Below are 23,046 nucleotides of genomic sequence, written 5' to 3'. Positions count from 1 at the left end.
GGCACCGCAAGCTTAAGAAAGGGAAGCAGACCAATCGCAGACGCCAGTGCCACCACCATCGTCCGGTTATCTACATTCACTCTTATGGCTCGGCCCCACCGAAACTCAAGCCCCTCGTCTCTTCTCAGCCAATTAAATAAGAAGAACTGCTCAATGTAGCCAGTGCTATTCACTTTGAAATGAAAAGAAATTGACATCATGTAAATGAGAAGTGCACTTGATTGCACTTTTCATACAACACAGCGGATTACCGCCCGATGCTTGCGTCAGTGGTTGCGTAAATGTGACGTAAGGTCATTGGAATTAAAACAGATCAGAGTAGCTTTACGTTATAGGGATCCGTTTTAGCTGCATTTTTAACCTTCCGTTGCACGCCGCCGCGATTTTCGACCAGCCACCACAAGCTAAGCAAGGGCAAGCAAACGGTTAAGAGCAGAATTTTCGGGCATCCTGATTTCATCATTAACTTTTAATGTTTTATTACCACATCTCTTATTTACGCTCCCAAATGACGTGTCTGTCATCATCACCACTGCACCTCGCGGCCACGCGCCTCTTCGTGAAAGGAAGAAGAAGATGATGAGCCCGCTGGTGTTGGTCACTGCTCTCGCTCTTCCTTTGGCCGAAGCATTCGCCTGGACAGTGAATCCCAACTACTACGAAATCGGTGAGTGACTGTCACCTACCTCTAGTGGAATGACTGGTCTGAAAGGAAAGCTGCTCAGGACATGCGCACTTAGGTACGCGTATGCATTGATGATCGCACACTGGGGCCTGTAACTCTTTGGAATATAACGCAGGATTCATATCTTGTATTGATTGTGCATTGATTCTTCCCTGTCTTCAGCACTCACTGGTATTAAAGCTGCCGCACCAATGAAACCTTTTTAACCCTTATATGAGAAGCAGTATTTGACACGGTCTCACTAATGTGTGATCTCCCTGTTTATGGCATCAATACTAAGTTTGCACTCGATAGGTCGCTTGAAGTTTACATGGTATAGTCACTATACACTTCATTTTCTACTGTGCTCCATTTAGACGCGTGAATAGCCTAATATTCCCCATACATGGTGTTCTGTCACTTCGTGTTGCCGTCTGTTCATGATCATTCAGTCCCTTTTAAGCCTTCATCATGTGCATTAGCTGTTAAGGCACTTACGCCGTCATCTCATCTTGCACAATCTACTTAGGGCGCGCCGTATGGGGCAAAGACAGTCTGCGCAAGTGTGCTTATCTATGTAAAGTTGATGAGGGACCAACGGGAGGACTATGCCTAATAACTTATACACAATGCATTTCAGGAATACCTATGCAGTATATACATGAAATGGGATGGAACGGGCCTCCATGTTCATAAATAATTATTATTGAGTAAAAAAAGCACTCCTACTTTGATTGTTCTTTCGGTTCTCCCTGCAGTTCGGTGTCTCACTGCATCAGACTTGAAGTGTACGTGTTCTAATTGTGTTCTTTTGGCGTATATATTTTCAAAATTTTGTTTCTTCTCCTCCTAAATGATTTTTGAGGTCTATTTACTTCCTTCTTTCTTTTGAAATTAGCTGTAAGCCTGCATGGGCTGAAATGCAGCTGGTGCTCTCTTTCGTACTTGTTTAAATCTCTGCTCAAGGACGTTGAACAACGTGCTTCAGTGCACATATATGGGGTGCAGAGCGAGTTCATGCACTGTTTGGCTAAGCTTGAAGAATGGCATGGTCGTCGAAGCTCACCATTGGAAAGCAGGGACACACGCAGGAATTGTGGAAAAAGAGTCATTTCATTTCATTTCATTTTATTACCTTAAAAACCTCTTGATAGGGGTATTTCATAAGGGGTGGGAATACATTAGTACATAATTTGCATAATACATAACTGAACACGCAAACAACAAAAAAACTACATGAGCTAAGATGTTACATACGTCAGCGCAAATACATAGACCTAAAAATACAAACTAATGTTGCACGAGCATATAAGTCTGTTAACACAAGTCATTTTCATTGTGAAAAGTGCGCCGTGACACTCTCCATGAACGTACAAGGGCAAATGATGGCGGCGATTTGGTGGGGCAGGTTGTTCCAATCTGTAGCGGCGTGGCAAAAGAATGAGGTGGAAAAGGTAACAGTGCGCATGCAAGGGCGGCCCACTTGAAAAGTGTGCCGTGTACGATGAGATGTTCGGGCTGCGGGAAGGATATAGGGTGGTTGATTAAGCGAGCTGTGATAAAACTTATGGAAAAGTGAAAGGGTTCCAGTGCGTCGTCGCGTACAAAGGGAAGTAAGTTCAATTATTTCTTTAAGGAAGATATGCTCACGTCATATGAATAATTACAATGGATGAACCTTGCGGCGCGGTTTTGAACGGCTTCGAGTGCGTTGATGAGATATGTTTGGTGTGGATTCCATATGGCGCATGTATATTCCAGTTTCGGTCGGACTATTGACTGGTAGGCCAGTAGTTTAACAGGTTTGGGGGCACATTTTAGATGACGCTTGAGAAAACCCAGCGATTTGTTAGCAGAAAAAAATTAAATTAAATTATGGGGTTTTACGTGCCAAAACCACTTTCTGATTATGAGGCACGCCGTAGTGGAGGGCTCCGGAAATTTCGACCACCCGGAGTTCTTTAACGTGCACCCAAATCTAAGTACACGTGTGTTTTCGCATTTCGCCCCCATTTGAATGCTGCCGCCGTGGCCGGGATTCAATCCCGCGACCTCGTGCTCAGCAGCCGAACACCATAGCCACTGAGCAACCACGGCGGGTATTTGTTAGCAGATGAAATGACGTTACTGACGTGTGTTCGCCAGAATAAGTCGTTAGATATAGTAACACCTAGGTACTTGTATGACTGCGCAGCACACACGGGAATGTTATTAATTGTGTATCGGTAAGGAAATGGGTCGCGCCGACGAGAAAATACCATCAAGTTGAATTTCTTAGGATTAAGTTCCATCAACCACCGGTCGCACCATTGCTGTAAACAGTTAATGCCCTCCTGAAGTAAGTCTTGATTAGATGGGCTAGTAATTGTTCTATAAATGACGCAGTCGTCTGCGAACAAACGAACGTTGCAAGACACGTGCAGGGGTAGGTCATTTGTATTCGTGTTTCTGTTCCTGCGTATAGTCAGCTTTCCAACGACGAGCCCCGCGTGGCGTTGACCGTGTGGTCGTTCGCTCTTCGTTCACGCTGCAGTGTCGCTGAACGACTTCTGCGACAACAAAGAGAACAAGAAGGACCTACGCAACACGTCGCAGAGCAAGTCCGCGGCCATCGTGACGGCGACGCAGTTCCGCGACATGCGTGGCAGCATCAAGGACGGCTGCTCCATCGACCTGTCCACCAAGGGGACGGCGGGCCTGATCGTGTCCCTCGTCGAGATGAACCTGCGCTCGGGTGTGCTGAACCGATCCTGCATCGACTACGTCAACGTACGTTTGACGTGTGCGCGCGCGTGTTAGCGTGCGCCACAATTTCTCTCGTGAAATGAGCGCTGTGAAGGGTCTTAATGGCGCGGCCAGTATGGTTTAGGCTAATTTTGTCCGTGATTCCATAGACTGAGAATTTTGTAGCTTTCTATACTACGCTCACTTTCCAGCACGCTTAGGTGTTTGCGAACTTCGGAGATATGCCAGCCATGTACTAGTGTCGGAATGCAAGTAGAATGCAAGTGTAAGGTATTTCTTTTGGCGGACTACATAAAGTTGACTAACAGATGCCAACGCATAGACTAAGGTTATCACACGCACAAAAAATTCGTGGAAGGAAAGAATGCCTGCGTCGGCATTTCCTTTGGAGCTGCCGCAGACGCAATATAACAAGTTCCACCTTTGGCATATGTTGAGCTACACATTATGGAAATTCAGTCCGTCATGCGTATGAATACCTTAGCTGACTATGACCACAGCTTTTTTCCATCACTTAGACAGGTACGAAATGAATTGATTATGGCGCTTACAAACTTCTAAAGAGGTAGCATAGACGACTTCGTTATAAACTTCGCACTCATGATTCCTAGCTTAATTTATGCCTCGTTAAGGTACACTTAATTTTTCGCACGACCCTGCAAGAATCATTGGGAACTCAAGGATGAAATTATCATGGGCTGTTCCGCCACACCACGGCACATTATTTAGAGTGCAGAACGTTCGATATAAGAACAGAAGCAGACAGCCATGGACTGGCTGCCAGCATTCTCGCAATCTTAAACTTGGAGCAATTTCCTCTTGCTTAGCTTAACCCTCCTTCACGTATCACTACGTGCCTTCAGTTTTCATTACGTATCCCTTAGCCGCGCATAGTTGCACTGTAGGTCGGTGGACACTGCATTGCCCGCCGGCCGCCTCTTATGTAAAATCCCCGAAAATTATTCTTTTGAGGAATGAAAATTGAGCATGCACGCGCTTGGGCGTTCCAAGCAAACACGGACGTTGTCCTGGGTCGCGCAGATCGTGACCAAGTTCCACATCCCCAGCGACAAGGACGAGCGCTGCGGTCGCGTGCGCGCCGACGAGTACCGCTACTTCGCCACGTCACAGTCGCTGCAGCTCAGGCTTCACTCGCGCACGCCACTGTCGACGTTCTTCGACGGCTACACCCTCGCCGTGGTCGTCACCAGCTTCACCGAAGGTTCGTTGCCGGCATGCTGCCGCACCTTGGTGGGCGGTCGCCGTTGAACGTTCGCCGTGATGTAGTACTGCGGTTGACTTAATTGCGACATGTGGTAGCAGATACGCTATCGCTGTCTTACAAGTTAGCCTTGTTGAGGCAGCTACGTGCGAAAAGGGAGAAAATTATTGCAAGAATGTCGAAGACCACGTGCACAAGTAGGAAAATCTTTGTGTTAAGGCCCAAAGCAGGGGACAAAAGAAATTAATTTGCGGTAAAGTCAAAACTAGTGAAAGCGTGTCCGCTTTCCTGCATTCACCAATGTGTGTGCCGTTGACGTGGTCTAATACCGAAACCTCACTTTTATAGCTACAGGACGTATAGCAGTTTATCCACCTGCGAGGAAGCAATAGCTCATTCCGCCGTCCTGTATGAAGAGGCGTAAGCTGGGCTTTGATTTATTTATTCGTGTTCTACATTTCAGTCTGCGCCTACATAAGGCGCCTTTTATGTAGCTTTCCCTCGTCAAGACGCAAAGGGCGTCTCTAATCCTTAAAAAAAAAATGAAATTTTGGAGCCTCGTGTTAAATGTACGCTTACTTCCGCGCACAAATCGTCGTGTCCCGCTTACCGACACAGCTTGTTTTCCCGGCTCAGCCTCGTCACGTGACGGCCGCTGCGCGCCGCACGAGTTCCAGTGCGTGGCCGGCGGGCGCTGCATCTACAAGCACTACCAGTGCGACAACATCAACAACTGCGGCGACAACAGCGACGAAGAGCAGCTGGGCAACTCCATGTGCTGTGAGCATCGGCTTCATTGCGGAAACGCGCTGGCCTCTGTTCGCAGTGCTATAGGTTGTCCGTTGAGCGGCCGTAATTGGAGACTCAAATATTCGAAACCTCGATATAGTCAAGTGGTCAGTAATGTCGATAGTAGGACTATGGGGGGCAGCGTACAAAACACACGTCGCAAGATAACGAGAATAGACGGCCCCAACGCCGGTCCGCACTGTTCTTTGTATTGTGTTTTTGTGCGCGGCCCCCTCTTTTTCAAGGAGACATGTTGTCTACCTCGGCGACGTTAGCCGCATGGCTCTCGCATGTAAATGTGCGTCGTTTCCGGTGGCTGTTGACCTCCACCAATGTCACTTGGCAAGTTCAAACATAATAGGAAATTGAAGAAAGAAAGCGAGGTTTGTTTTTAATATTATTTTTTTTAGATCTCATGTCGGGCTTACAGTCTTTTACACGAAAGAATGGTTCGTGTACAAACGGATGTTCGGTAATCACGATAGCTACGAGCTTTACAATGGGAGACGCATGTGGCTTGCGATACCCTAACTCGGCTTATATTTCGCCGGGACCCAAGCGGTTTGCACGTTCTTTGCGTTGCTCAATATAAAGCGCTCTACAATTTAGACAAAGGTGACCGGCCGTTAACAAAAGTCAGACTTTAGAGATTAAACTTTTTGCCCATCCAACGCACATGTTTTATTCGCTAGTGGTTCACCAATATAATTTTCTATCTACAATAATGGAGAAAGCAACTGGTAAGCCACACTCCGTTATTCTGAACGCAATAGCTGCACTTTGATTTTTGAATTTCGTCGGTATTATCAGACATCTCCTGCTGTTTAAGACTGCTAGTCGTGTAATGTCGGCTTGGACCCACAACACAACACTACGGTACAACTTATTATGAGTCAGCGGTGAAATAAGAGCCTAAGATCACAGCATGATGGCAACAAAAATTGAAAAAGTCATCAAAATAAAACACAGATAAGACTAACTGAGTATTTAAATAACATCATACTTGTATAACTTTGTCTCTGTTTGCCTTCCTCAGGCCTATATAAGTATAGTTTTCACACTTGTTGTTTACCCGGTATCGTCCTTGCGCGATGCGTATTCACTACAAACTATTAAAATTGAAAGTTGCCTGAAAAATAACGTTTTGGAACAAAGTGTGCCCTTTCCCAAGGGCTAGACGATAGACTGCAATGAAAGAAGCCTTAAATTTTAACAAAGATATGGGGCAGGAAGGTGCCGAAAGCTGCTTCGGTATGTAGATTTACTTCAGGGCCCTTCTAAATTCGGTGGCATTGTTGACGGGCGGGGAATTGGAAGCAATGTCGTGGGTGACGGCTGCGGCACAGCTGGGCTTATTCGTCCACTGCTTCTCGCGGACCGCAGCCTATTGGAGATGTTCGCTCTTCAGTTCACTCCATAACCAACTGAAACTAATCATGTGGACAAGTTAGTCGAAATCTTTAGTAGCCATCCGCGTTCACTCTGTGCAGCCTAATGGTCACTGACGACTTAAAATAATAATTATATCAGGTATTAATTAATTATCAGGTATATATTAATTACAGGTATCTTGGAATCATCGTGAACAACAAACTAACATGGTCTGAGCACATTGCAAAACTTTGTACAGATGCTTCTAAGTTGCTTGGGTTTATCTGACGATCCCTCGCTTTTTCACCCCGTTCTGCCCGTCAACTCGCCTACGTAACATTCATCCGTTCGAAACTCGAATATGCCTCGGTGATCTGGAATCCCCATCAGAACTATCTAATCGATCAGCTTGAAGCCATCCAAAATCGCGCGGCCCGTTTTATCACATCGCAGTATGAGAGACGACACAGTATAACTCTTATCAAGGCATCCCTTTATGTTCAACCCCTGGCACTTCGGCGTAAAATTTCACAGCTTTGTCTATTTCACAAATTGTACTATACCTTCCCACAGCTAAGAAATTCTGTATTACACCCACCGCTTCGCACCTCACGCCGTCTTTTCAACTCTTTAAGTTTGCAGCGCATACATGGCTCCACAAACTCATTTAATAAATCTTTTTTACCTAGCTCCATTACATTGTGGAATGACTTACCCGATTCCATAGTTACTGAAATAGAACCTAATAAATTCAGGCACTTATTTACAGCACATTTCAAGGGCTGAGTTATTTTGCCGTGTTTTGAATGTGTATGCGTGTTTTGTTTTGTTTCCAAGTTGTTCTTGAGCCGCTGTGTCTATCTTAGTGTTGATGCTTCTGATGATGTTAATGTTGAACATGAACACTGCACTTTGTATTGCTTTTTTGTTGTTACCGACCATTGTATACGTAACGACTGCTCCCCCCCCCTTATGTAATGCCCTAAGCCAAAGGCCTTTAAGGGTAAATAAATGATGATGATGATGATAATTCAGTATGCTCAATGCTAACCTTCCATATGCGACAGAATAATCGCGCAAAAGCTAGACATAGACAAAAGAGGGCGAGACACACAAGCGCTTGTGTACGTCGCTCGCCTTCCCTGTCGGTGTCTTGTTCGCGCGCTATTAACCTCTCATTATTTATTCACTAACCAGCCCAAACCGATCTCAACTGCCATATGCGATGTCAAACATATTTAGTTATCGTGGTTTGGTGCGAAAGCTTCGCTCCTAAGCCTTCTCTGCAAATATTTACGCAACTTTCCGCGAATGGCTATACTCGCGAGATTTCGTTGCTCGGGAATTGTGCATGCCACCTAGTTGAACCGAAATCGACTCTGAATGGCTGCAATAGACACCCCGCGTCCTTCTCTTTGCGCAGTGATGCCATTCAGTTCCCTGGTCCTGATCGCCATAGGAACCGTGCAGTTCGCAGTCACGTGGCTTCTCGTTCTTTGTTGCTGCATTCGGAGCGCCCTGTCGTCGAAACAGGCAAGCTATAAGGCGACATTCGCCAGTGTGACACTTACATGCACAATTCAGATGTGTCGTGTGAAGGTTCTGTTACCTACACGGACGAATGAAACGTGCTAAGTGACACTATGCTCCAGAGCTACCTATGGACGACTTTTCATACAGGATGTCCCAGCAATCGTGCACCGTGATTTAAAAGTATGCAAATTGCCGTGTGACTGGCCACTCGAGGCACTTTGCGCGTATTGTAATGGTTGGGGTCAGGCATGAAATAGATGGTAGCTGGCCCATGCCCTTGTCCAACTCATCCGCGCTGAGTACGTTGTTGAAGGGAGAGACTTGTTTTCAACGAGAACGAGGAATATTGGATTTATTTACAGTATCTACATGAGAACGTTCATTTCATCAGCCTAGCGTGACTGAAAGAGGAATGCACACTCCGCAACCGCGCAACAGCTGCTTATAAACACTCTGTCCTCCGTAGATCCCTAGTTGAGGGAAAACGGCCGTTCGACCAAACGGAGCGTCCAAAGTTATCGTAGCCGACCCGCCTTTGAGGGGGATGGTTTACGCACTTACTTCCGCACTGGTTGCACTGACCACACCAAGGTGAGAGGGTTCTCGCAGACACCGTGCTTGACCCGAGCAGGCGCCTCTTTATCCGCGAGTCGACTCCGCAGGCCGTGGCCGCCGCGTCTGTCCATTGACTGACGACTTCTAAGCTGCGTGAGACGGCACCGCAACATACCTTCCAGGAGCTCCTCTGCTCCAAACAGAGCCTGCCGGTGACGGCGTAAACACTAACAATAGTTGCTCCGCCACCCGTCCCTAGACATGGTGGCGCTGTCAAGCTGGGTACTGACGTCTCGTTGTCCTTTCAAAACGAGTTGCCGCCGCAGCCATGGTGGCGCCGATGTCCTGTTGACTCGGCGCATCGTTTTTTCCAGAAAGTGAGTCATCGCAGTGGGCCAGGCAAATTTCGTCCTTTCAAAGCGAGTTGTCGCAGCAGACATTCTAGCGCCTTTCCGACGGTCGCTTCCCCGAAGATCGCCAGCCCCCGCCGGCCGAACGGAAAAGCTCCTCCATGGCCCGGAAAATCTCCACTGGCCAGTGCTGATAACCGCTGGGCAGGAAGAAAATGGCTGGTGGCAAGGGGGGGATGCCTTGGCTTGCAGCGACCAGCGGTGAAATCATGACGCCGCCCCAAAACATCCAACAAGGATAGGCAACTAGAAAACGAAGCCCACAACACGGCTCTGCGCCCAGATGATGTATCTTGGATCTCACTTTAGACCCACTAGGCTTAATAAAACATACATAGGTGCATAAACAACAAATGCTGCATTTTGCTACGCCAATTTCTGAAGGAATTTGGTGCTGACAAATTGAGCAATCATGGAGGGAGTCCTGCTAAATGAGAGGGGATTTCCTGTGCTTAATAAAATTAACAATAACAACCCCAAACTTTAGGAGGGATTCCTAAACGCAGAATTCCAGTTAGCCTGCTCAAACCATCCGCATTGCTATGCAACTTTCCCATCTTATATCTAAAGGAGAAGTTGTACTCTTGGAGAGTGAGGCTACAGCGGAGCAAGCGGCCATTTTTCTGTGAAATTTGATTGAGCCACGTCAGAGGACAGTGGTCGGTCTCTAAGATGAACCTCGCTCCGCACAAGTAGCACGACAACTCCTGGGCTGCCCAAGCCAAACAAGCAGATTCTTTCTCTGAAGCGCTGTAGGCTTCCTCTCTTACAGTTAATTTATGGCTTGCATAGATTATAGGATGTTCCTCATTATCGTCGCCGACCTGACTAAGTGCTACGCCCATATCCATGTCGCTTGCGTCGCACTGAACTATGAATTTATTTCTGTAGTCTGGCGTGTGAAGCACAGGACGAGAAACCAATAGCGTTTTAAACATTTGGAAGCGTTCTCTTTGTCCTTATCCCAGTGTACGTTACTCGGTGCTCCCTTTCGGAGGGCGTCCGTTAAAGGATTTGCCATTTGCGATTAATTCGGAATGTCCCGTTGATAGTAGCCCACAGGTCCCAAAAATGAACGAATGTCTGTTTTCGAGCGCGGCTGTGAAAATTATCCAATCGTAGCTATTTTCAGCCCTGCGGCCGTCTCATGCCCAGACCGACAACATGGTCCAGATAAGTGACCAGTGAACAGCCAAATCTACACTTTTCCGCCTTCATATCGTTAAGCCTGCTTCTTTCAACCGTGAGAACACCTGTTTGAGGTGCGATACGTGCTGTTCCCAGCTGTCCGAAAAAATCGCTACATCATCAAGATATGGCAAGGCGAACTCCTGCAAGTCATTTAGGACAATATCCTTTAACTTAGAGAAGCTATACGGCGCGTTCTTCAGCCCGAAGTTGAGGGCGCGACGGTGAAAAGTGCCTACAGGCGAGATAAATGCGGCATAGCGGCTGGCAATTTCTGAGCGGGGAACTTGCCAGTATCCCCGCACGAGATCTATAGTTGAAATGTATTTAGCAGCGCTAACTCTTTCAATTCGTTCCTCAATGTTGGGTATGGGTACAGCTGATGCCTGTGATGGCATTTAACTTCCTGTAGTCAAGACACGGACGAGGGCCCTTGTTAGGGGTTTCTACAAGTATTAGCGGTGACGTGTAGTCACTTTCAGCAGGCTCAATAACTCCCAACTATAGCATGCGCTCTATCTTTGCCTCCATAATTTCTCGCTGTTGTGGAGACACCCTGTAAGGCTTTGATCTTACGGGTTCGGTTGATGCCAGCTCTATTTCATATGTTATTAGTTCGGTTCTACCTGGTCGATCGCTGAATCTGTCGAGTCATTCCCCCAGTAGCCCTCTTAGCTCATCCAGCTGCTCGGGTACAAGAGCGCGCGAGCCTACGGAATATTTTACTACTACTTCTAGGCTGATTTCAGAGTTGGAGGTCACCTTATACTCCTTAAACGTGTTACTAGTGTCATCCTGCTCTTTGATGGTACAGTTAACGACTCCGCTCTGCTCTACGTACGGCTTCATCGAATTGCAGTGGTATATCCTCACCTCCTTCCTTCGACCGGGCATTTTCAGAGCAGAGTTTGTATCTGGAAGTTTGTGCGACACTTTAACGAATGTGTCCCAGTGAACTTCAAGCTTGTTCTTTCTTGGATGTTTGAGGATCATTACCTGGTTTCGGGCGTCAAACGTACGAAGCCTCGCATTTTGGTCGTAATACAACTTGGCGTTCTTTTGAGATACTTCCATGTTCTTTTGGACTAGTTCTTGGGTTGCACTTAGCCGTTCCAGCAGATTTAGCACGTATTCTACCACTGTTGGACTTTCTACTCTTTCCTCCCACATCTCTCTTAACATTCTCAGTGGAGAACGGAGTGTGCTCCCATACACTAGTTCTGCTGGCGAGAACCATGTAGCCTCATGAGGAACCGTTCGCAAAGCAAACAAAGTGGCCGGAAGGCAATTCTCCCAGTCCTACTTGTGCTCGTAACAGAGCGCCCACAAAACTCGCTGAAGCACTGAATGCCACCTCTCTACACTGTTTGACTGAGGGTGATAGACAGAACTGTGTATTAACTTTACCCCGCATTTTTGCAAGAATGTGGAAGTCAGTGCGCTCGTGAATACTGACCCTTGATCCGCCTGAATTTCGGCTGGAAACCCAACTCGTGCGAATACTGTCAAAAGCGCGTCTACTACTTCGGTGGAGCTGAGCTCTTTCAGAGGGATTACTTCTGAAAACTTCGTAGCCGGAAACAACATGGTAAACAAGCACCTGTAACCCGACTTTGTCTTTGGTAGAGGCCCTACCGTGTCTATCACAAGTCGTCTGAAAGGTTCTGAAATTAAGGGCACTACCTTTAGGGGAGCTTTCTAGGTTTCTCCTAGTTTACCCGAGCGCTGGCAGGCGTCGCATGATCTTACAAAGTTTTCTACGACTTTGAAACAGCCAGTTCAGTAGTATTCCATAAGAAATCTTTCCTTTGATTTGTTTATGCCTAGGTGGCCAGACCACCCATTCCCATGACAGAGACTCAAAAGGTCCTCCGTGTACTTAGTGGGTACCACTAACTGATCTAGAATCCTACCCTTTCGGTATCTGTCGTGCCGACACAACAATCCTTCTCTCTCTTGTATCGTCTCGTTGCTCCTAGTAATGCATTCTTTAGCTCTGTGGCGCAGTTTAGCTAAGCTGTCATCCTTCTTTTGCTCGGCTGCCAGTGACTCTCTGTCCACCCGTAAGAGCTGATCAAAGTTCTTTGAGGCCGGTGATAGTGACGACCCTGTCTCGCTTGTGGCTGCGTCAGCTGGCTCTTCCTGGAGGCGTGAACAGTGATACGCTCTCACTGAGCTGGTCAACTGGCAGGCTTTCCTCAACTGTTATGTTGTCCATCGTGCCTAGCTCGGATTCCGTTACTGAAGTTACCTCTTTTGCCACTTCCGCTGGAGCAGCTTTTGCATTTTCAGCTGAAAGCGACGCGATTTTACGAGCTTGGCCTCGCGTCAACGCCTGTACTACGCCCTCTGCCAATTTAAGCCCTTTGTCCCGCAGTTATTGATCCGACCGATTTGAAAAAAATGTAACGGTACTGCAGCAACAAAAATTTGGTAACTGCAGCCTCGATCACGAGCTCCCCGAACGGTCCACTGATTTTGACTTTGTCCATGGGTAGACACACGCCGTGTTCTTCTACAACCTGTTTGATCCATGCTACTTCTCCAGTTAAGTCATCTACCGTCACGTAAGACGGATGGACAATGTCCATAGTAGCGGCACTGTCTCGCAGCACCCGGCATGGTTTGCCATTAACTTGCAGGTCGTGAAGATATGGGCGTAAAAGTTCCATATTCTCGTCTTTTTCATCCACGTAGGAGAAAAATGCGCTCGGCTTCCCGCAGTTTACAGCGATACCTCCCAGTTTGTGGCATATATAGCAGCTGATCGGTCTAAAAGATTCGAACTTTCTTTTCTGCTCTTTTTGTACGGGCTTCCCCGTTTTGATTTCTCCTCGCTCTTTTCTGATGGTTTTTCCTCCACGTCTACAGGCTCCGGTCGTCTAGTCTGCGAACCTTTATTGAACGGAAATGGTTTCCGCGGTCCATTTCGATCGTCCCAATTTCCGTCCCAATCCGTTCAGCTTTCTACGAGGTGCGTACTCTTCAGCGAATTCAGCGCTTTTTCCACAGTGTTTACATTTCCTCTGTCTCGCACCCACAGCTTCACAAATTGTGGGATGCTTTTGTAAAGCTGCTTTAGACACATGCTCTCGTACGCTTCCACGCTTTTCAACCATTCGACTAGGTTGGCCTTTAAGCTATGTAAACTCCGGATATCCCTCGCTGTCCTTCTTGCTTGTGCTTCTTAACCTCTGCCGAAGAGCTTTGGCTGAAAGGCGGCACTGTTTCAAGACTAGCCTTAATCTTTGCATAATCATATGCACCCTGCGCACTGAACCTGGCGATTATTTCCGCAGCCTCACACGGCAACATTGACAACAACCTCTGTGACCATGTACTCGGGCCGAAGTTCATCTTCTCGCAAGTCTTTTAAAAATTTCCTAGGCACAAGTCTATGTCATTCCCGACCTCAAATGGCTTTAAAAGCCTCTCCATGCGGTATGATTCTGCCTCACTTGATCGTCCCAGAGCCCCTTCACTTCCATGAGACACCTCCAAACGTTTTCTTTCAAAGTCAAGTTGCATTTTTCTTAACTCGCGTTCCTCTCTGTCCCGTTCTTCTCTCTTTTCCTAAATATTTCTAGCTCAATTTCGATGTTCTCCTCAATGGCCTTTTCGGAAATCAGCTGCAATAATTCTCATTTTAGCATTTCCTTGTGTACCTCTAGGCCCAGTTTCTCACCAACAATCGACACTTCGTCTCTCAGCATTGTCTTTAACTCCATGATTGCTGATTTACTACCTTGGTCCTGCTCGCTAAACATACCTATAGGTAAGCACAACCTAGCTAACAATCAACAATCCAGCTTCCCTACTGTTCTAAACTGAACAACCATAAAATGAAGTCTAGAGAGTCAAAGCAAAAACTAAGCACTCACCGCAGACACAGCACCATGTCGCCAAGTCAGTCTCACCGCTGTCAGCCAGTTGTAATGGTTGGGGTCGGGCATGAAATAGATGGCAGCTGGCCCATGCCGTCGTCCAACTCATCCACGCTGAGGACGTTGTTGAAGGGAGATACTGGTTCTCAACGAGAACGAGGAATATTGGGCTTATTTACAGCATCTACATGAGAACGTTACAGTTCATCAGTCTAGCATGACTGAAAGAGGAATGCACACTCAGCAACCGCACAACAGCTGCTTATAAATACTGTCCTCCCTAGATCCCTAGGTCGTTCGACCAAAGGGAGCGTCCAAAGTTATCGTAGCCTACCCGCCTTTGAGGGGGATGGTTTACGCACTCACTTCCGCACTGGTTGCACTGACCACACCAAGGTGAGAGGGTTCTCGCAGACACGGTGCTTGACCCGAGCAGGCGCCTCTTTATCCCACAGTCAACTCCGCAGGCAGTGGCCGCCACGTCTGTCCATTGACTGACGACTTCTAAGCTGCGTGAGACGGCACCGCAAAATACCTTCCAGGAGCTCCTCTGCTCCAAACAGAGCGTGTCGGTGACGGCGTAAACACTAACAAAACTTGCTCCGCCGCCCGCCCCTAGAAATGATGGCGCGGTCGGGCTGGGGACTGACGTATTGTTGTCCTTTCAAAACGAGTCGCCGCCTCAGCCATGGTGGCGCCTATGTGCTCTTGACTCGGCGCATCGCTGTTTTCACAATGTGAGTCATCGCAGCGGGCCAGGCAGATTTCGTCCTTCAAAGCGAGTCGTCGCAGCTGACATGGTGGCTCCTTTCCGACGGTCGCTTCCCCGAAGATAGCAAGCCTCCGCCGGTCGAACGTAACAGTATTCGCGGGCATCTTTCACGCTCGGAAAAACACTTTTATGTAGCACGCATTGAGCAACTCAAAGCTGTATCTCGAGTTTTTCATATTTCTCTGCAATTTTATTATTGACAGTTTTCATACAATTAAAATATTTGAGGTAATTAATTAAGACGAATGTAATTAGGCGGAATGCAAAAGTAACCTTAATACTTCCAAGCGACAGCAAACAGCATTACATTGGTTCTGTCCAGCTACGGGGCATTTGCATATTTTATTATCATGGTGCATGAGAGTTGGGACACCTTAATTTGTAAACAGTTTTTGTAAAGAATTTGTAAACAATTTGTAAATAGGACTGGTGTTTTTTCCTAACAGAGTTTTCAGATTTCGACTCTCTCAGATAGCGCCATATTCTGCTACCTGCGCGGAATTACTCGAAGAGGGAAGAATTGCGTGCGCGAGAAATTGAAATGTATAATTGACTAATTAAGAGAGTTTCATTTAGTTTGAACTAGTCGCTATTGTGCGCAAAGTGAAATTGACGAATTCGAGTCGGCGAGCGCTCTAGCCACGTTCACTCCGAGCGAATTTTTAAGCTAGCAGCAGTTTTGAGATAAGTTCGAAATTGCAGCAAAAGGTACTGTCATTTCATACACTTCTTAACGTCGTTTTTCTGAAGCAATGTAGGAGAAACTTAAGTGGAACACTGATGCATTTCGTCGCAAAACATGGGGACGTACATCAAACCTGTTACGAGGCAATTTTTCTTTTTGTAAATGGAAATGTCTTGCGAACTCTCGTGCTCCAAGTCTTAAATACCGGAATGTACAGAAAAGTTGTTACTTATAATTATTTGGTCAAAAGACAGTCAAATACGCATTTTCATTATTGTGTAAATGATGTCCACCTCTTCGAATAATTCAGTTTAAGGGCAACAACCACAGAGAAAGACATTCGACGAGAGAGGACACTCCCGTAGAGCCCAGTGGCCGAATTGATTGTAGCGCACCAAGCGGCTGATATATCGGAACCACACTTTCGGTTATGAATGTGCGCGTTTTGAACGCTGGCTGGAACGCTTTACGCCGACTGCGCTGAGCGGCGCGGCATTTGTATTTGCTTCTACTACTCAACCTTCCTCAACCAACACTGGGCTGCCGAAACGGTACCCGAGGAATGGAAACACGCCGTGATTGTAATGATCCCCAAAACAGGCGAAAAGCTACAGGCAACAAACTTAAGACCAATCTCCTTCACATCATGCTTAGGCAACTTATATGAGAGGATAGTAATAAAAAGACTACAACATTACATGGAGGAAAACGAGCTATACCCCCATAGTATGTTCGGTTTCCGATCCAAGCTTTCGACACAGGATGTCCTTCTAAAAATTAAACATGCCGTTCTCAGCAACATACCATACAACGGAGAGCACGTTTTAATGGCACTAGCCATAAAAGGAGCTTTTGACAATGTCAGCCACGCGGCAATCCTGGAAGGCCCTAACACGTAGACTGCGGGAAGAAAGTACACGAATACGTCAAAGCCTTCCTCTCCAATAGAACAGCAACAATAGGTTTGGGAGAGATCCGATCACAAAAATTCCCCACACGAAACAAGGGGACACCCCAAGGTTTAGTACTTAATTTCCCCGATACTCTTTAACATCACAATGATTGGCCTAGGGCATAAACTAAGCAAAATCGAAGGCATGCAACACGCCATGTATGCCGATGACATCACCACCTGGGCCACTAAAGGCTCGCTGTGCCAAAAAGAAAGCTATCTGCAAGAAGCAGGCACTTGCGTGGAAGAATACGTCGGGGAAAGAGACCTTGAGTGCTCAACGGAGAAATCCGAGCTTCTGAGAATTACACGGGGCAAGAAAAGCAAAGAAAGCCTTAACATGCGGCTAAAGGGGCAGCCGATACCAGAAAGCCAACAAATCAGGATCCTTGGAATGTGGGTGCAATCCAACCAGCGCTGCACCCACACGCTGCACCCACACGCTGAAAACACTCAAGTAGTCAACAACCCAAATAGCACGCATGATCACGTGGGTGTCACAAAAGAGACATGGGATGAAAGAAGGAGACACACTTAAGCTGCTTGGGAACCTGGTGGTCAGCAGGGTCGCATACTCACTCCCGTACTTCAACTGCACCAAATAGAAAATACAAGAAGCAGACACCATTTTACGCAAAGCGTACAAAACAGCACTTTACCTGCCGAACAATACATCGACAGAGAAACTAATGGCACTTGGTTTAAGCAACACCTTCGAAGAACTAAAAGAAGCCCAAAGTATCGCACAGCTCATGAGACTCCAGCAGACAAAAATGGGAAGGGAACTGCTAATAATGCTAGGCTTCGCGGAATCAAAGAAACCCAAAGAACGGAGGGGATTCCTGGTGAATATCGGAAAACATACACTGTTAGCCCCCTACCCAAAAACATGGACCCAAACCTCCACACGGCGCGAAGGGACGCAAGGGCGAAATACGTCGAAAAGTACTTGGCCACAAAAAACACAACAGTATACACAGATGCTGCAGTATACGCCAACCAAAGAGGCACATAGTAAAGACAGCTGCGATAGTAATAAGCCAGGACTACAAAGAGATCTTCAGCGCGTCAATGAAGGACTGCTCGGTAACGGAAGCTGAGGAAATAGCCGTAGCTCTAGCGGCAGTGGAGAGCTACCGATCCGAAAGGTCTTTAACAATACTCACCGACTCGCAAGCTACATGTCGGAATTACATGAACGGCAGAATAGGACGCAGAGCGCTTCACATCCTCCGCTCTTGCAGGGCTAACAACAAAGTCAGGCATACAATTTTCTGGGTACCGGGACACGCTGGAATAGAAGGGAACCTAAGGGCGGACAAGGGAGCTCGAGAGCACACAAACCGAGCGGCCACAAGCACCGACCCTGAGGAACCCATACCAGTCAACCCAAGCTACTCAGACATTCTGAATTACTATAAGGGGATCCGAATCAAATACTCTCCACCCCACAGCAGCCTAAATAACCATGAAGCAACCTCTTGGAAGAGGCTGCAAACAGGAACATACCCAAATCTAAACACACTAAGCAAGATGTTTCCCACCCAGTATAGAGACATTTGCCCCTGGTGCGGCGCCAAGCCTACCTTAGATCACATTACATGGCGATGCGTTCACAATTAAAAATTCCTTCAAATAAAAGACCCGAGTGCGGAGCAGTGGGAGAGGGTGCTCTCCAGCAGCGACCCGAAAGTCCAGCATGGACTAGTAAGGCACGCTCACCGAGTAGCCACCCTCAGTGGTCCCCTGGAATAGGGGCGTCGATCCTGCGCAGATGGGGAAGAAGACCGTGAAGACGGCCGACCACATCTGCCACCGCTAATTTCTAACCAATCAGAGCAAATAAAGTTTTTCCTCCTCCTCAATCGCGTGCTGTCTTGGTGCGGAATCATTTTTTTATTTAGCAAAATGAATATGATTGCGAGCGACCTTTACAAGCCTCCATCGAATCTGTGCAAGGTGGAATTTCATAAAGTAGGGGCAAGACAGCTTGTGAAATGAAGAAAGGTATTTTGTACTATATAAATGCTCGTTCCGGGCTTTTTGTCCGTTTATCCAATCTTCTAGCAGCACGTGATTAAGCAGCAGCAGTTCCCGTACGAAGCTCCACAGGATGGTATCAGTTGAAAAAAAGTAAATTAAAAGCATGTGTCATTTTGGTATTTAGACCTTGTAGGAAAACTCCGCGTTGAGGCGAAACGTGTGAAAGTGGTCAATGGTTGACATTACGCATAAAGAAAGGTGATGTGATTTTATAAACATAGCGTAGAAAACGTTCGACTCATTCCAAACAAAGCCATGCATAAGATATGAGGAAAGCGTACCCCTATTCTCGGCCTTATTTCCTGCACTTAAAAGCACAAATAAACAAGCGTCTACGCGTTTCCAAAAGAACGTGGGTTCAACCGACGCGGTGGTACGCTACGTATACACAGAAGCGGCCACAACACAAGTTACCAGCCAGTCCGTACTAGACGTTCGCAGAATGCCTCATAGCATTTCCGGGCGTTCGCAGTCGCTCATAGCATTTCCGGGCGACGAGCGACAAATTCTAGACTTGCAGAACCGAGCGATCGCGCGACAGGACCCAGCGATCTGTTCAAGCGACGGCCCGATCCGTCGCTCGAAGCAGTCGTTCGTCGCTGTCGCGCCCAAACTCGCGCTCATGGGGTTTATTTTAGCCTTTAAAGTGCCTGAGGGGGAGAAGGCGAACGCGGGTCAATCTCGCGTACGCAAGCGATGAACGCAGCCCGGATGTGTGCCCTCTCCTGTAACGCGCGATGGAGCGGGCTGAGGCGAGGGAGAAGGGACGTTCCTCTCTGGGGGCTGATAGGGTGCCTCGTTGTTTTCCTCGCCCGCCGCTCCGTACGGAGCGGAGACAAAATAAGTTACAAAAATATTGGGGCCCATAGAAAGCGTCACAAACATGTACCAATAAGATTCAGTACACGCCTAGCTACGCCACAACGCCCACGCTCTCTTTCTCTAATTGTGTCACAGCATCCAGTGCAGCGAGCGTGCCCAAAAAGTACCAAAATATGTTACAATATTGTTGGGGCCCATAGAAAGCGTCACAAACATGTCCGAACAAGACTCAGTACACGCCTAACTGCGCCATAACGGCCGAGTTCTCTTTCTCTGTGTCGCATCGTCTAGTGCAGCGATCATGCCCAAAAAGTGCCGAAATAAGCTACAATAATGTTGGGCCCCATAGAAAGCGTCACAAACATGTCCCAATAAGATTCAGTACACGCCTAGCTACGCCACAACGCCCAACGCTCTCTTTCTCTAATTGTGTCACAGCATCCAGTGCAGCGAGCGTGCCCAAAAAGTACCAAAATATGTTACAATATTGTTGGGGCCCATAGAAAGCGTCACAAACATGTCCGAACAAGACTCAGTACACGCCTAACTGCGCCATAACGGCCGAGTTCTCTTTCTCTGTGTCGCATCGTCTAGTGCAGCGAGCATGCCCAAAAAGTGCCGAAATAAGCTACAATAATGTTGGGCCCCATAGAAAGCGTCACAAACATGTCCCAATAAGATTCAGTACACGCCTAGCTACGCCACAACGCCCACGCTCTCTTTCTCTAATTGTGTCACAACATCCAGTGCAGCGAGCGTGCTCAAAAAGTTGAAGAAGCTGAATTTCGGGACTCGCTGTTTTGGAGGAGCTTCTTGAATATTCGAGCGAGTGCTGAGAAATTCGCTAGAGAAAAGCAAAGCTCCTCACCGGATATCGGTGGAGCTTGTAAAGCGGAGCCACCATAACTACCGCGACAACGTGCGGCGTGTTCTCAAAATTCTGCCTGAATGCGATTGACACACTGGAAGACTGTTGATCACAAATAGTTTAATGGGAAACTCTATCTCGCTATGCATCTAGCAAAGCGACACAAGTTCATCAGCACACAACTAAACAAAAAAAATTTTACGAAGGAAAAGAGTTACGGGCCGAATAGTGGAATGAAACAAGTGAAACAAGCGTCTACGCGTTTCCAAAAAAACGTGGGTTCAACCGACGCGGTGGTACGCTACGTATACACAGAAGCGGCCCCAACACAAGTTCCCAGCCAGTCCGTACGAGACGTTCGCAGAATGCCTATTAATCGCACTCGAGACAAATGCGTCGGTGCCAAGCCTCTTTAGATTCAGAAGACTGAATTTTATTGCAATAGCAGTTATATGGACATTTTAGGCGCATTTCTGCCGTCGCCGTCGCAGTGTAGTTCCGTATGAGTTAAGTATAAACCCCATGCAAGCGATCTTGCACGCGACAGCGACAAGCGACGCGATGGAGATGGCTGTCGCGTTCGCTTGTTTCCTACAAGTCGCACCCCATGCGAGCGATGACATCGAGCGACGTCTCCCCGGTGTTGCCGCTATGAGGGTAGCAATATAGACGCTGAAACTAGCGTGACGCTTGCTTTATTAAATTAAATTGATGTGTTTTAGTGTAAACATCAGCATAAAACATTTCTGAAGGTATTCTAGTAGGTTCTTATCCTTGCACTACAAAAATTCAATCGTTTGCTCGTTCCGTGCCACAATCAGTAGTACTTGAGTGATGTATACATCCACTTCTGGCTTCGCGCTATTGGCTAGTGGCTCATAGCATTTCCGACTTTTCAACTGACTTTTGGTTTCAACTGACTTTTGGTTTCGTGCTATATCAATCACATATTATAATCTATCTACATGACTGCGTTCACGCGCCTTTGCTTAGGTCTTCTATCACGTTTCGTGAGGAATGCTGAAATCACTCTCTTATTCTCTCAACTCGGACAGGCGGTGTTGGAGGACCGCACGGAGGTCGACACGCCACAGATTCCGAGCAGCACGCTAGCGGCCCCGCGGCGCAGCACTGCAAGCCTGGAGGACAACGAACGGGGCACCATCAGCGAAGAGATGCAGACCGAGGCCCTGACTCCAGAGGGCGATGCCCAGCTCTGGGGTCTAAGCCCCGTCGCCCAGGCCAAGAGCTCATTGTCGCGCGCCTATCGCGGTCCCCTGTTCTCCTCCATTAGGAAGAAGGAGTCGGAAGAACAAGTGCCCATGTCGCCCACGTTGTAGCGACTTCGCACGTGCTCTACGCGACATCATATGAACACGGACTGGACATTTTGGGAGAAATGCACCTAGACGAAAAATTTAACGAACCCAACTTTCTTGTAACTTATCGATACTGTACGTGTTAACAAATATATGTTACCTGCGCTTGTTGCAGGCCTACATTACAATGACACTCCGCACTATTATGAACGGGTGAAAGACTCCCCGAATATGTAATACACGGCACCACTGGTAGTGCTGAAAGCCGCATGGCCGCTGCGCTGCCCTCCACCAAGCGAGCGATATATGTTGTATTGTCACAGATCAAATTTTACAAAGTGCGCGATAACCGTGGAACCATGTTCACGTTATTGAAGAGCAAAGAAAGCTCGGTAGCTTAGCTTAGTTGGTGTCTTCTGGCATTGCCGCGCGGTACTGATTGATAAACAAGCGCAATAACTAAGTACAAACTGAGTAGCGCCAACGTACGGCGCTGCTCGGCACACATGTCTCTCGAGAAGCAGCATGCGTGCTCGAGGCCAATGCACGGGCTTTCGTTAAGCAGGAGGAAAGCCGCTTGCACGAAACATCGATGAATGCACCCGCAGTTGAATTGCCGAGCAGTAAGTTTTAAGGATTAATGAAACTTTGCGATAAATGTTTTACCTTTGTCCTTTGACAACTTGCCCTGTGGTAGCTTACTGTTTCTTAGGTTGGGGTGCGCGAATAGCCATTTTTCTGATCGAATCGAATACGAATCGAATAGTGCCAGAAGCGAATCAAATCGAATATCGAATACTTTTCAAATAGTTTTCGAATTATGCACAGTGGCTTTCACAATTAATATAAAACAATGTTCACGTCCCTGTATTTTTACTGTTAGCAAGTTTCTGTCATTACGTAGTACGTTGTGAAGCGTTAACTAAAAGCGCGAATTGAGCATTAGAGGCAAGGCAAGTAGATTCTTCGAATGCACAGGGCTCTTCAGGGAATGTGAATGATCGCTGCACGGTCTGTAAAATGTAGCTAACTATAACTGACGTAGCCTGCCCCACTGCAAAAGTTCTCATGTTTTATGTCTCTCTACGTCTGCAGGCTGAGCATTTATCATAGTTTTGCTCAAATGTTAAGTTTATTTGGGCGCAGTTGATCTGAAGTATTCCAAAGGTATTCGAAAAATATTCGAATTTACGAATACCGAGTATTCGACTCGAAGATCGAATC

General features: G+C 47.2%; 1 protein-coding gene across 1 annotated transcript; it reads left to right on the top strand.

Annotated features, from left to right (window-relative positions):
• Positions 1-571: 571 nt before the first annotated feature.
• LOC126525024 (uncharacterized) lies at positions 572-21,843 on the top strand. The gene is made up of 6 exons (XM_055067440.2): positions 572-667; positions 3,198-3,433; positions 4,451-4,631; positions 5,268-5,411; positions 8,215-8,324; positions 21,559-21,843. The coding sequence occupies exons 1-6, from the start codon at positions 577-579 to the stop codon at positions 21,841-21,843; spliced, it is 1,047 nt and encodes a 348-aa protein (XP_054923415.2). The 5' UTR covers positions 572-576.
• Positions 21,844-23,046: the final 1,203 nt, after the last annotated feature.

This window comes from Dermacentor andersoni, chromosome 3, assembly GCF_023375885.2.
Source record: "Dermacentor andersoni chromosome 3, qqDerAnde1_hic_scaffold, whole genome shotgun sequence".
Taxonomy (NCBI): Eukaryota; Metazoa; Arthropoda; class Arachnida; order Ixodida; family Ixodidae; genus Dermacentor; species Dermacentor andersoni.
The sequence above is the reverse complement of the archived record's forward strand: the minus strand, read 5'-3'. Positions and strand labels throughout refer to the sequence as shown.

What these genes read in the sequence shown, in the direction of transcription:
- LOC126525024 (XM_055067440.2), top strand. Translation starts at nt 577, where the DNA reads ATGATGAGCCCGCTGGTGTTGGTCACTGCTCTCGCTCTTCCTTTGGCC. An exon ending in TCCCAACTACTACGAAATCG is followed by an intron (nt 668 to 3,197) that starts GTGAGTGACTGT and finishes TTCACGCTGCAG; the next exon opens with TGTCGCTGAACGACTTCTGC. An exon ending in CCTGCATCGACTACGTCAAC is followed by an intron (nt 3,434 to 4,450) that starts GTACGTTTGACG and finishes TGGGTCGCGCAG; the next exon opens with ATCGTGACCAAGTTCCACAT.